Source organism: Lissotriton vulgaris, chromosome 10 (assembly GCF_964263255.1).
Source record: "Lissotriton vulgaris chromosome 10, aLisVul1.2, whole genome shotgun sequence".
NCBI lineage: Eukaryota > Metazoa > Chordata > Amphibia > Caudata > Salamandridae > Lissotriton > Lissotriton vulgaris.
The window spans coordinates 1,090,347,634-1,090,362,786 of record NC_141698.1 but is presented as its reverse complement, the minus strand read 5'-3'; the positions used below and the strand labels follow the sequence as shown (position 1 = coordinate 1,090,362,786).

The 15,153-nt window shown below is 45.9% G+C and overlaps 1 protein-coding gene across 2 annotated transcripts in view; it reads left to right on the top strand.

Moving 5' to 3' along the window:
• The window catches only part of KAT2B (lysine acetyltransferase 2B), a 303,093-nt gene that overhangs the window by 238,704 nt on the left and 49,236 nt on the right, over positions 1 to 15,153 (top strand). For both annotated transcript variants that reach the window (XM_086942167.1, XM_086942165.1), the window contains exon 14: positions 3,250 to 3,364. In XM_086942167.1, coding sequence (XP_086798293.1) covers positions 3,250 to 3,364 — 115 coding nt within the window. The remainder of the gene's footprint in view (positions 1 to 3,249; positions 3,365 to 15,153) is intronic.

Below are 15,153 nucleotides of genomic sequence, written 5' to 3'. Positions count from 1 at the left end.
CTAAGCAGCCATCATGGAATGGTATTTTCCCAGTGTAACACAGTATTACTGTTGCAAGATGGCAAACCTGTTGCTTCTAAACGTGGCAGCCATGTTTGAACCTTAAGACAATGATGCACTATGTACAACACCGTTGCGAGTAACTGCCCGGTGCAATCTTCAATTTTTTTTTCTTTCAAGCATATGACTGCTACATGTAGGCAGTGAAATGTTTTCTTTAATCTACTTTTATTGTATTCATGTATCCTGCATATAGTTCAGTTTGTGGGTTTTATTGTGGGATGGTAAGTGGGTGAATGAAATAATGACTGGGTGGATGGATAGATGCATGAATACAAGGATGAATGAGTGCATCTATGGTGACTTATTGAATGCTTAAACACAGGTGACTGAAGAGCCGCCTTCAGTTAAAAGGCAGATTTATTTGCATTGCCAATACACTTGTTCACGTAGATATTTAGAAAAGCTAGTAAGATTTGCATTTATTAGGCCCTTGTAATTTGCAGCTTGTAGTGGCCATGAACAAGGTGATCATTTTGTAAAACCGGAATCAATATCAAAAAATCGAACCCCTCTGAAGTGCTTACAAAACTCAGAGAATACAGTCATCCAGAGCAGCTTTGGAGTTTTACCTTGATTTATGATTTCGAGTGCGTATGTGAGAGAGAGAGAGCTCCCATGTGTTATTTTCTTCGGTCCTAAACTAAAAATGTGTTCTAAAGAACCCCAGCATTGTTGAGGGTGTCTGAATAAAGAGATTTGCAAAATAGTGTAAATTCCTTTCAAAGTCTAATCCAGGTCCTGATTGGCTTGTCCATCTTTATTCTAAATCTACTGACTCTTTAGGAATATAGCGTTGGATTACAAATATTCCCTCACTATATTGAATTATGTTTATAAGCATTGTCTTATTTTTCCCCCCAACAGCTTACTTATGTTTTCCAGATTCCTGATTTCAAACTCATTTCAGGGGAGTTTGTGCTGTTGAAGATTTATAACAGCAGAATCCGTTCCAGAGTGCACCGCCTCAACTTTAGGCCTCACCTCTGCTTTTATAGCCTGGTGTTGCCTGATTATTTTTCTTTGCTTAAAAAGTTGTAATGGCCTCAATATATAGGTATTAGAGAATCACACATATTAAAAATTCAATAGCAGTTGTTCAAACATAGGGCCAGATGAGTCAATTTAAATACCTTTTCCCCGAAAGTATCCATACCTTTTGACTCCTTATAAGGGGGTGCAGAAGAGAAAGCGTTTGGGTCACTTTGCTTGTTTATACTTGAACTACAAGAGTGTCCGGAGTCGGTGGAGCTGGTGTGTTTCACTTGGCCGCAGATCCACCGACTCGGGAAGCCAAACATAGCTTTGCTGATGCCACCATCCAAGTGTGGTCAAGAGCCTCATTGAGAGGCATCAGGGTTCTGAGAGGTCCGTACTGGTTGAAGAATCTGAGTCAGGAGGTTTGACTGAGTCTTTGCAGCGGGTAGTCAAGACCTGCTGCTTCCTTGTGAACCACCGCTGCAAAGCAGGCACCCTCCGAAGTGGGTGGGCCTGGTGCTCACTCCGACTCAGTTTTCCGAGAGGTATCCAACCCATTTGGATCTTGTAGGTCTAGTCTAGTTATGAATGAGGGAGGAGTAAGTTGTGCGCCGCCTCTTCGTCATTGTGAGAGTGATATTGAAGCCCTTAACCTGTCTCTGAACTGTACTGGTATCGTGGAAGGGGCTGGAGTTGCATTCTAAAGTTGTAGGCTGCACCTTGGTGATTTCACAGTGCAATATAGGTCTGGTGCGGCCAAAATGGACTCTGGGTTGGAGTTCAGAAATGGATCTTGCTCAAGAACTCTGTAGTCTGGATTGGTGTCGACACAGCCGGGTCCCTGGGGTTAGAAGGGGGAGCTATGGGCCTGCAGCAACAGGGAGCTGGAAGGAGGCCTAGTGGGGTAATTCAGTGGCAGGAACAGGCCCACGGCGGAAGTGAGACTGGTGGTTCCTGCAGATTTATGGGGCTTTAAGGCGCTCCAGAGGGAGCCGGCATCATCTTAAATAACTGCTGCAATGCCTCGTTAAAGGTCTCCGTCTGCGGCGGGGTAACCGACCAGCCTTTGATTGGCTTCGGAGTCCGAGGACACTGAATTGCCTGGCGTTCAGAGTGAAGACTATGCAACTTCTCAACTGATTTCAAGTAGCGAGAGGGGGACAAATCCTATTTGGTTTCCTTGCACTTATGGAACGCTTTGGACTTCGACTTACCTGGTTGTCTGCTGCAGTTATTTTAGAGAGTTTTTCTCACTGGGCCTTTGGGGAATTCAAAAGACTGAATAATCTGTGGTTATATAGAGTAGTGTTCTTAACCTGTGGTCCGAGGATGGTCCACGGGGCCAACTCAGGGGTGCCACCACTATGTATGATAATAATATTACAATTAATATGTTAAAATTAAAGTATATACACATAAAGAAGCAAAATTGAAAGTTTGAAAAGTTTTCTATATTTGATTTTGAATTAAACAAAATATTTCTATATTTGAGCATTTGTTTGGGTCTACATTTTTTTTGTATTGTTTTGAAGTTCAGATCATAGAAAAAGCTTAGGCTGGGAATCAGTTTCCCATAATAAGTCAGTGGGGGTCCTCCAATATCAGCAATGATTCATTGGGAGTTCCACATAAGACCAGAAAGACTGTTATCAAAGATTAGTAACTCGCTTTTTACTGTTAAAAAAAGTTAAGACTAAGATATTCACTGGGTAACGCACCTGCTGCAGAGATATTTGTGTAAACTGTGTATCATTTTAAAATCCGCGTGAGATGACTTCTTAATTTGCCAAGGTCAATACAATGATTACTAATAAGTTGAGTTATATTTAAGCTACAAATTTCTGTAAAGTGCTTGCATACTATATAGGAAGATTAGTGTACTTTGTTAGAACAATTGACCTGTTACCATTACTCTTGTTAGCTATAGTTTATTCTGCTGCTAAATGAAACAAAAGCAGAACAATGCTCTTGAACAGTTCATTTTGAGATTGTTCAGTACCATTGAAGTCCCGAATAAAATAAGTTATTGTTCTAGGAGTTCAAGGATTCAGATCTTTAGATGATATTTAATTTGCACAACTCTTGTCACTAGTTGTTTTGTGTTGCCACTCTTCAAAAGGCTTCTTGTCCTGTAGCTTTCTCTGACAACTTGTTGGACTAATTCTTCTGCCTAAATCCAGATCAAAAGTAAAGCCCCATTTGTCATTGCAGATCATTAAAAAGCTGATCGAAAGAAAGCAAGCACAGATTCGGAAGGTGTATCCTGGACTGTCCTGCTTCAAGGAAGGCGTACGGTACATACCTATAGAATCCATCCCGGGCATCAGTAAGTATCTTCATGTCACTCAACATCTCCCTATTAAGGAACATATTTCTTCCTAGAACTGTGGTTTACGCCATTATTGTTCTTCAAATCTAAGTTTATTCCTTTTCCTTTCTTAACCCTTGAGAGCTCTGTCATAGTGTATGCAGGGCACACATTCCAAAACCCTGGTGTCTGTCGGAAAACAGTTGTGAAAAGCAGGCTCCTCCAAGTCGACTCAAGATCGTATGATTGTGAATATTTCCACTGCTGTGTGACAGGGTACAGAACTTTGAGAGATATACAGATTCTAGGAGAGAAGTGTGAGCATGAGGGTTTAATGTGTTAATGAAAAACTCTGTGCCCCAGAGGTAGTTTATTGTTGCAGTTGTTGGGCACATCCTTGTTTGACCAAACTAAAGCTTAGTGCAGGTTTCTCCAGTGGGTAGCTCGGAAGCTACCCACAAGTAGCTCTCCCGTTTGCACCCCAACCTAACAAATTAGACGTTTTTGATTAGCTAAATAATTACATGCATGCCAAAAATTAGAGGTGTTTTCTCGAGATGAAAATGCTGCATTTTCAGAATTTATAATCTCATATTTTGAGAACTGTTGAATTTCCAAAATATATTTAAAGATAATATTTTAGTGACAAAATGCGATGTTGGGGAGACTTATTGATAATACTGTTACTTTGGTGCCTGAGGCATTGCGGCTATGATTGCTGTGTATTACCCACATAGAGGTATTCCATATTGATAAAGCCATTTTATACATTGACTGGCAGTCCTGCCTAATGCACTGAGTGATTACTGCTGGTAAGTGCAATTCTGTGGTCTTGCCTCATGGGGTCACCATTACAGCACTACTAATAGTAGCTCGGGATCATTTTTATTGAACATAAGTTGCTCTTATTACAGAAAAGGTTGGAGACCCCTGGTTTAATGCTATAATAGACCACTTCTGTAGTTGGTCTGTTCACACTTTTAATGTACATTATGCTGAGTGCATATATGGCTTGTTCCTGCAATGTGGCTCTCTTACTTTGTTGTAGGCAAGTTCCCACTTTGAAACTCTGTTAGACATACGTAAATACTACCTACCCACATTTCCGCCATTATCCTAACATGCTAGTATTATTTCATCAGTTTTCTCCACACTGAAATAGCAGAGTTAGAAAGCTTTTCTTGTGCTTTTGCCTTCTTCAGTCTAGTGTTTTCTCTCCCCTATCATGTTATGGGAGTTATCTAGTTTAAAATAAGTGAACATTTTTCTATTGGCTAGTTTTCCTATACTTACAGTGACACACTGGCTTTCACTCACTGTGGTTCTAATTTCATATGTTTTAATTTGTTGGTTTTAGTGAACATCACTTTCTATGCTCTTGATTAGCAATAAGGACAAGTGTCATAGCTGGTATTTATATACTGCATAGCAGTGCTTAATTTGAGCCAGTGATTTCCGGTGTTCGGCACCAGCACTTAATTGTCAGCACCAGCTTTAGTTACTGCCCACCACGTGGTGGCGCTGTCTATCTAATTTTGAGATCAGCACAACAACAATGTTTAATAAGTCAGTATACATTAAACAAACATTTGCATTGTAATAGGTCTCGCATTTTTTAGAGTTAGAGCTTTTGGCATTGTAAAAGTCTTTTACCTTTGTGTTTTGGTTGGGAGTGTACTGGATGTATGAATAGAGAGGCAGCTGCAGCATTGTCTAGAGGACTAAGAATGAGGAATTACCACTATGACCAAAGACTGCCTAGAGCACTTAGAATGGGGGAGTTACTGACCGGACCAGAGAATCAGCTACCAGCAGTGCCTAGAGGACTTAGTATGAGGAATTACCACTGGGAATAGAGACATAGTTGCAGCACTACCTAGAGGACTTAAAATGTGGGAATTACCGATAGGACCGGTAGGCTTCATCAAAGGAAGTTATATGATTCTAAATGGCCTCTGTCTCCAGCACAAAGTTCCCCTCTGTCTTTTCACAATCTGTACGTAGTTTACATAAAATGTATGCTCAATTTTGAACCTTTCAGAACAAGCAGCAGAAAAAGCCATGGCACCTTTTCACTTAGATTCTAGGGAACTTTTTTTTCTGTTTAAAAAACAATAAATGAGAAGGTTAATTATCAGCTTCCATCAAACCTTGTTCATCATTCAAAATTAACACTAGAACATAAGACTCCATTCATACGAAATAACATGTATAAAGGATATTTTATATGTTGACATTCACATCTAATAACCAACATATATAATTAGAAAAGGGGGATACCAAAAAGGGGAAACTTTCATTGTATCAAGAATATAGCCGACTATGTATTTTCTGTTTACTTATTTAACAGTTTTGCACAGTATTTCACATCACAAGGATTATAGGGTGAATTACAGTGGAACAGATGACATACAAAATCAACTATTATTGCTAGATTCAAGGGCTAGAGATGGCAAGGGTGAGTTTTGAATTTCCTTCTTAATGGACAGGAGAGTGGGTAAAATTATTCACTTGGTAGTAGGAGGGTCCAGAAAGCATTTGGAGCTTCTGTTAATGTCTTAGTTTGTACCAGAGATAATGAAATCTCTGAACTTCCAAAAATAAAGAGTTAATGTTTGTGAAACCTCCATCTCCTCCTCAAATTGAAATGGGTTAAAATGCATCTGTGTCGCTTTAATGTGCCTTTGTATGCTAAGCACCAGTTTTCAATTAGATTTTGAAAGTGCTTCATCATTTAGAGCGACTGAAAGTGTAAGTTGTCGGATTTCATTATTTTGATGATAAAGCGGTTGGAGGATGAAGATTCCAATGTGAAATCCAAGGAGTAAACTGAAGTAGTGAGCGAGGGGAGTTCACATTTAGTTGTCTGAGAAACCCTAGATCAAATTTTTTTTGTTGCTACAATGAAAAGTAATACCATGTTCTTGTGGTCGAGGATCAATGAGTTAAAAGTAGTCAAATACAAGCATTCACACTGGAGCAGTGTGGGCCTCAAACTGGAGCAGAGTGGGCCTCTTGAGATGTTGCTGCGGATTGTCGCTGCTCCATGGGGAAGTCACTGAAACTTCTTATTTTGACACTGCTTGGGGAAGTGAGTTTATTTTTCAACGGAAGGCTCTCCTCCTTTTCCTTTGAGGGATTTTGCCACAACTGTGACTGTCTTGTACTACTAGAGGATCTTATATATTTGATGAGGGATTGAACACAAGCTTTCTTCAGGTCCAAATACTTGAGCCAGAAATCCAACACTGCCAGGGCAAAGGGCATCATCCGACAGCCATATTAATAAGACCCTTTGTCATCAGATGCTTTTACAACACTGTAAAAGAAAGCTACACTAGACCTTGATGACCTCATCAACTACCAGTCCATCACTTGCCTGCAATTCATCAACAAGATTGATGGAAAGTAGTCTGTGTTCAACTCTGAGATTATTTTTTTGCTGTCTGTAAGAACTTGGGTGATTAGTTGGGAATGGTGGACGCTCTCCACAAATATTAAACTCAATCCTTATCGAGGTTAACCACACAAGCCACTCACTCAACCTCTGCTTAACCTTCTGGCAGCTTAACACAAAAGCTGTCATGCTTCACTTAAAAGACAATTTATAAAGCATTTATGCCGCACACAAACCATGACAGTGAAATCACAAGAAAAGTCTCAAATCAATTTAGAAAACTAGACTACATTGTATTGAATAAAATGACACTAAAACAAGAGCAATCCTATCAGTAGAACCGTAGATATTAATTTCTTACGTTTTAGGCAAAAATAGTGCCTAGAAGGACAAAGCACCATGTGCTGTTATCTGGTCGCTCTGCAGTGGGGGAAAGTTACAAGTGCGGGTTGACCACCTTGGAGCACAGGTCAGATAAAGGGACCAGATTAGTCTGGCTGAAGAGTTGCGTTTTCAAGACCATCGCAAAGGGTGCGGTACATGTTGGCAGGGGTTGCAAGGAGGAGGCTGTCTGTGCGAGGAGCAGGTCGATTGTTGTCGTTGCTGAAGCGCGAAGAACTGTCATCGCTGGAGCTTCGCGTTAGTTGATCATGACTGTCGCCGTAAAATGCATGTCTTGTGTTACTGGGCGTTTAGGACAATCCCTGTCTGTGCAAAGAGTTTTGGTGGTTATTGTGGGCAGTCCATTCTTGCCATGAAGAGGTCACTTTGCAGTTGCAAGGAGCCCAAACTTCAGTATTTTCTTACTTTCTGGTCGAGGAGTTCACATCAATGGCAGCCAACCGTCCACGACCCATGGTGCGTTTCTTGGAGATCAGGACTCCGTCCAGCAGAGGTCAGCAGACGGGCTCAGGCAGGTCTAGTTTGTACTGGTCAGTTGCAAGGAGGCCTTTGGAAGCTTGTTGTGTCTCCTGTAGCTCACACAGAAGGTCAGCCACTGGTCCTTGTAGTCTCTCTGGTTAACTTGGGTTCAAGGCAGGCAGGTCCAGTCTTCTTTCTTTAGTCAGTAGGTCAGTCCCTCTTCCTCAACTAGCAGGGCAGTCCTTCCTATTAATCTTTTACAGGCCGAGGAGATTCTGAAAGTCCTACTTTTAGAGCCAACCTTTGCGTGGATACATTTTCTGACCTACCCCCAAACTGTTGCTTGTCAGTTCTTGCTCCTCGCCTTGCTCCGAACTGTCGAGGGTGTCATAGGCAAGGCATGCCTGGTGTCCAGTTCCTTTGGCAGGCAGAGCCATTTGAAATGTAATCAGGGCAAGGTATAGCTCCTTCCACCATCCTGTCAGGAAGTACCCAAGCTTTCTTATCACTGTCTGGAAGTAATACCGAAAATACAACAGGAGAGCCATTCACAGTCATTTGAACCAAGGACTGTGCAGGAAACAGGCACCGTTACTTTGGGAAGAAAGACATGTTAAAAGTTAATCTAAATTAAGATCCACTTGACTGTTTAAGGTAATTTTAAATTACAATCCATTTTAGTATAAACATTTCTCTATCTGTTTCTAGTCTGAAGTTGCAACTTAATAAATGTAATAAGGAAATCCAGTGTTAGTCTGTGGGATTTAAGGAGTTTTTCACTGTCAGGATAAGTAAAACCTAAACACACATGTCCTACTTTTTTAGGTTTCGCCTGGCGTCCGCTGCGCAGCAGCGTTCGCGCAGGCGCAATCTTATGTTAAAACAGTATGTGGCTTATTCCCACCTCTCTCTTCCATTGGCTAGCTCCATAAATGGAGGCTAACCATTGGAAGAGAGATCTGTCTGTCATTCTCCGAGGCGATTCGTGGGCGTTCCGGCGATTTTTTTTTTTTCCCCTCTCCGTCCCTTTTAAAACGTCATTGCGGCGGTGGTTTATTATTTTTTTTCTTAGGTTTTTTTTTGGTCATTCCTCCAGGCCGACCGCCGCCGGAAGAAGTCCAGGTGAGTGCTCCCCTCCCCACCCGCTGTCCGTATGCCCGTTCCCGCCCCCCCTCCCGCTGTCCGTGTGCCCGTTCCCGCAGTTTGTCAGTAGCCGTAGTCCGGACTCTGCTTTGCCGTTTGTTAGTAGCCATAGTCCGGGCAGGGGATTGCTGTTTGTTTGTCTGTAGCCGTAGCCCGGGCTAGGGGTTGCCATTCATCTGTAGCCGTAGCCTGGGCTAGGGATTGTCAGTAGCCGTAATCCGGGTCGGATATTGCTGTTTGTTTATCTGTAGCCTTAGCCAGGGTTAGGGGTTGCTGTTTGTCTGTAGCCCCAGACAGACTGGGGATTAAAGTGCGTAGCCGCTGCCCGACGGGGGTTGTTTTTGTCTATAAGCACAGCTGGGGCAGCGGATCTCCGTTTGTCTGCGCCGGGCATTACTGGTTGGTTGTTGCCAGAGTCCTGGCCTGGCAGAGCTGCGAGTCCTGGGGATTTCTTCCTCTGCTCGGTGATTGCTGCTTGTGGACAGCCGAACCCTCTGGCCGGTGCCTCTGCTTGTGACTACACGGGGGGGGGGGGGCGCTAGAAAATGAAGGCGAGCCCATGTCATGTCCATGTCAATATGCGACTGCGAGTGTCCTGTTATTATTGTCAGTATGTGTCTACAGGTATGTGTTCGAGGCGGCGTGTGTATGATGTTCGTGCCAATGCATATGGAGCCCTGAATGCTTGTATGTGTCAACATGTAGCTATTTCTGTTAGTACCAACGTTTTCAAATCTATTTTTGTATAGATGTTTAAATTTTTGTATAAGTGTTTAAATATGTGTGTTTATTTTGTAAAGGTGTTCAAATCAGTGCGCTTTTCGGTGTTTAAGTGCGTGCATGTATACGGTTACCAGTCTCTGTGTATGCCTTGGTGTGTCTCTATGTATGTCTCTTCATGTCAGCGTGCTCCCGTGTCGATCTGTCTGAGTTATGGTATGTTTCCTGGTTGTTTTTCTGTTTGTGTGTATCTGTTTGGGTGTGTGTGTGTGCACCTCTGTGGTATGCGTGTTGGTGTGGGAGAGGGCGAGAGAAGCGGAGTTTTAATGCCGCGCCTGTATCTGACTTTGATCAAATAAATGCGTGACACATGAACACACGTAGATTTTACACACACATGATGAATCCACATGTGGAAAGTGCACAGTGGCGTTAAATTTATCCACGTTACTGGAGTCTCGACAGAGTTAAATACGTGATATACGTCATGCAAACACAGATGCAATACACTTTGTAAGTACACAGGCCTATGATGACTGGTAAAACAGGTGTATGCGACACTACGTGGGCGACAAGGGGTACTGTTAAAGTACACGTTTCTTTGCACAGACTGACCATGAGCCCTGTGCCGTCCTGGTGAAATGAACAGAGGGTGTGACAAGGAGGGCTGTCCCGCAGAACTACGCTGTTTTTTCCACATGGATTTAGTGAACTCCCCGTGGTCCTTGCTCAGTTAGCAGCAGATCAGGTTAATGGCGGCCACGTTCAGTGACGTAATATTAGCCTTGCGTCACCAATGCCGACCTTGAATGAGTGCTGTGTCTGCAAACGCTGCAGGCTACTGACATCTCATTCTGATTTAAATGTTCAGCGATAACCATGATGTCCAAACCCAGCCATGCTCGTCACCCTCTTGTCTTTTTCACAGCTTTGGTGCTAACATTTGTAACTGTTTATACAATCACATTTTACAGCCCCCCTCCTCTTGCATAAGGGCAGCATTCCATGCTTGCTTGGGCAATCAGGCAAGCTCATGGCATGTGTATTCTACGTGGCTGACTGGTACCGGGTTTCCCTAGAACCAGCACTGACAGCGCACAGGATAACGTATTCTTTGCACATTTTGGCAACTTGCACAAATGGCAGTTAGATTAATGCACATATGATTTGTCCCGTTGCATAAGTATTTGCTCAAACTTTAGAAATCTCTTCCATCTACTGCACTTTTACCCTAAAATGTATCTGTGTTGTGTGCAGTGGTAAATAACAGACACAACAAGCATTGGAAAGGGCATTAGAGCTGTTCTCCACAAAACACTATGCTAACTGCAGCCAGCCTGTTTATCAGCGCCGTGCGCCTCGTGAACAGCGCCACGTGCCCCTCTCCAGACTCCCCCTGCATTCCAAAGGAACTGTTCACGAGGCGCGCAATGTGATCAGATTCTTTCTGGCAAGCTGAAAACAGCAGAAGTTCACGCGTGCAACGTTATCCTATGACAAAGTGCTGCGCGCGGCTAGGTCTTGTGTCCACTTTCCTCTCGTTGTTGGGTGAGCTATAGTTCTCTATGCGAGAGCGCTCTTTCGCGCGCTTTTCGCAGCGAGCCCTAAAAAGCAAGTGCTAAAAAGGATCTCTATCGGGCTCTACATTTTGGCCCTCACCCTCGGGGTGAAAAAAAATCCTAACTCTTGAAAAGTGCCAGGGGCGTAATACAGGCCCCTGCAGTGCCGGTGGGGGCGAGCTGCAGGGGCCCCCCTCAGCACTGTACTCACGCCAGAGAGTCAGCCTCTTATCCCCACCCTTGGTCAATCGCAAACACCAGCCAATGCACCAGATTTTCAGAGAAATATTTGCTCATGCCGAATTGGGAGGCAGGACATTTTTATTAACAAAAAAAATGGTCTTCAAATCACAGAGCTGGGCGGCAAGGGATCTGTTAGCACCCTGTGAGCATAGACGGTAAACATGCAAGCGCAGAAGGCAGATTTATACGTTTCCATTTGCAGGGCTTCAAAGGAGATCACGCGACATAATAAAAACTAAAGAACTGTGTAGGTGCAGAAATTGACAGGGACTTTTTTTCTCTGACTCTGCATTGACTCAGGGTTGTCCTCCTTAATTCTACATTTAGTACATGTATTATAGTAACTTGTCCTTTGTTTGTGGACTCTTCGCACTGACTCATGATTGAGGATTCAAACAGATTAGTGGAGAGTGGGTGAAGAGCTTCATAGGAATGGGTGTAATAATGTTTCTACTTCTGAGGTTTCATTTAGCTATTTAAGGTATTCTGGGAGTTGTTTTTGTTTGAGTGGCAGGCCGGATACCAATGGTTTGTTCAGAATAGCCAAGCACTGGAAACATGGCTGTGCTTGCTTCCCTGCCCCCTGGCTGTGCTTGCTTCCCTGCCCCCTGGCTGTGCTTGCTTCCCTGCCCGTGCTTGCTTCCCCGCCCCTGGCTGTGCTTGCTTCCCCGCCCCCTGGCTGTGCTTGCTTCCCCGGCCCCTGGCTGTGCTTGCTTCCCCGCCTCCTGGCTGTGCTTGCTCCCCCGCCCCCTGGTTCCCCTTCCCCTGGTTCCCCTTCCCCTGGCTGTGCTTGCTCCCCTGCAACCTGGCTCTGCTTGCTTCCCTGCCCCCTCGCTGTGCTTGCATCCCTGCCCCCTCGAGTTGTTTTTGTTTGAGTGGCAGGCCGGATACCAATGGTTTGTTCAGAATAGCCAAGCACTGGAAACATGGCTGTGCTTGCTTCCCTGCCCCCTCGCTGTGCTTGCTTCCCTGCCCCCTCGCTGTGATTGCTTTCTTGCCCCCTCGCTGTGCTTGCTGCCCTGCCCCCTCGCTGTGCTTGCTTCCCTGCCCCCTTGCTGTGCTTGCTCTCCTGAGTGTGTGTGTGGCTCTGGGTGGGTGTGTGTGGCTCTGGGTGGGTGTGTGTGGCTCTGGGTGGGTGTGTGTGGCTCTGGGTGGGTGTGTGTGGCTCTGGTGGGTGTGTGTGGCTCTGGGTGGGTGTGTGTGGCTTTGGGTGGGTGTGTGTGGCTCTGGGTGGGTGGGTGTGTGTGGATTTGGGTGGGGGTGTGTGGCTCTGGGTGGGTGTGTGTGGTGTGTGTGTGTGTGTGGCTCTGGGTGTGTGTGTGGGGCTCTGGGTGTGTGTGTGTGGGGCTCTGGGTGTGTGTGTGGCTCTGGGTGGGTGTGTGTGGGGCTCTGGGTGTGTGTGTGTGTGTGTGTGTGTGGCTCTGGGTGTGTGTGTGTGTGGTGCTGGGTGTGTGTGGCTGGCTCTGGGTGTGTGTGGCTGGCTCTGGGTGTGTGTGGCTGGCTCTGGGTGTGTGTGTGTGTGTGTGTGTGTGTGGTAGTAATTGCTGTCTGCTGAGCTCGTCCGTAGGGTACAATAGGTCTCATATTTGCGAGAGATTAAGCTATTGGTAATGTAAATGACAATGCCATTTATTTATCTGTTTTCAATACCAACACATAAATACAAATGTTGTCATTTACAATGCCAATAGCTCTAACTTTTCCAAAGGCGGAAACGTTGCATTGTAAAATACCATGCACCCTGCAGCATGAGCTTTAAGGGCCTACCTTAGTGGAACGCATAAGTATTCAAAGGGAAGATTAGACCTGGAAAAAAGCTTATTTTGCCAGGTTGAAATTGCAGTTTAAAATGCATTACAAGGGGCTTAAATTTAAATTAAATGCACCAATTAAGTGTAGGCCAGTTTTATCATGTTTAAAGGAAAAAGCACATGTACTTTAGCACTGGTTAGCATGGGTAAATTGCATAAAGTTCTAATGACAACGAAAACGAGTTCACCAAAGTAAGGTAACAGCGGCAAAACATTTGGGGAAGAGCACACCAACGAGGTTAGATCTTACACTAACCACCTCCTACATAACAATCAATCAATCAATCAAAGACATTTACAGAGCGCACTACTTACCCGGAGGGTCTCAAGGCGCTGGGGGGGGGGGGGGGGTCGGGGGGGAGGGGGTGCTGCTACTGCTCGAACAGCCAGGTCTTGAGCTTCTTCCTGAAGGAGAGGTGGTCTTGGGTCAGGCGCAGGTCGGTCGGGAGGGAGTTCCAGGTCTTGGCGACCAGGTAGGAGAAGGACCTTCCTCCTGTTGTCGTTCTTCGGATGCGGGGGACGGCGGCGAGGGCGTGACTGGCTGATCGGAGATGGCGTTTGGGAGCGTAGAAGTTGATGCGGTTGTTGAGGTAGCTCGGGCCTTGATCGTGTAGGGCTTTGTGTGCGTGGGTGAGGAGACGGAAGGTGATTCTTTTGTTGACGGGGAGCCAGTGCAGGTCTCTCAGATGTCCGGAGATGTGGCTGTGTCGTGGGATGTCGAGGATGAGTCTGGCTGAGGCGTTCTGGATCCGCTGGAGTCTCTTCTGGAGCTTGGCGGTGGTTCCGGCGTAGAGGGCGTTGCCGTAGTCCAGTCGGCTGGTGACGAGGGCCTGGGTGACCGTCTTCCTGGTCTCGGTGGGGATCCACCGGAAGATCTTCCGTAACATGCGCAGGATGTTGAAGCACGACGAGGAGACGGCGTTGACTTGTCTGGTCATGGAGAGGGAGGAGTCCAGGATGACGCCCAGGTTCCGTGCGTGGTCTGTCGGTTTGGGTGCGGTGCCCAGGGCGGGGGGCCACCAGGAGTCGTCCCAGGCGGAGGGCGAGGAGCCCAAGATGAGGACCTCCGTCTTGTCTGAGTTCAGTTTCAGGCGGCTGGTCGTCATCCACTCGGCTACGTGTTTCATCCCTTCGTGAAGGTCGGCTCTGGCGGCCGCGGGGTCATTGGTCAGGGAGAGGATCAGCTGGGTGTCGTCAGCGTAGGAGTTGATGTTGAGGTTGTGCTGGCGTGCGATGGCCGCGAGGGGGCTCATGTAGACGTTGAAGAGGGTGGTGTGGAATTTTAGTTTGCGAGCTAAACATCATCTGCGCCAGCTTGTCACCCACGTACGACGTGCACGGCAGCCATTTTAGGTATCATGGTCTCCCTGTCCACGATCGATCGCCAGCGCGCCCCTCTGACCCAGCAAGCATCCTCCGCGCACCCTGGCTCCCCCTCCCTCCCCCTCATGAGCATAACCCTTCTGCATGACCCTGTCCTTGGGAGTCACGCCTGCGCCTGACCAGCATCTCCTCTCCTCCCATGAATGCCCCTCTGTTGATAAACCCTCCCTCCGCGCTCGATTGTCCACGCGGCATGAATACCACTCCTTTGATGACCCCTTCCCCCGTGTCCAGCTGTCCACACAGGTCCGAGGCCATCGCCTAAGCCGGGAGATATCATTTACTGCCCCTTATTGTATGAAGTCGATCTTCTTCAAAGGACCCTCTATTGATCAAGACCTCCCCACCCCCTGGGATATGATCAGGCGCACACATCCTAAGACTCGGCGGAATACTCAGCTGCGTGATGACTCTTATCCTGCGTGATGACTCTTATCCTCTTATCAGCAGGTTGAGGACCTCTATTGTGGAGGTATATGGGGGTGGGATTGACACGAGGATTACGGGGATGTCTTTTTCCTTACTTCACAATGTTCTGATTGTAATAAAGAAAGGTCACATGCCATAAACCAGTGTATAAGAGGCCAGGCCTCCGAGAGGCTGTTAGAGCACCTCGAGACGATACCTTGTTGTCTGATCTGATGTGTTCTGCTCCGTCGGAATAAAACTTCTGTTTCCTGCCTTCTGGTC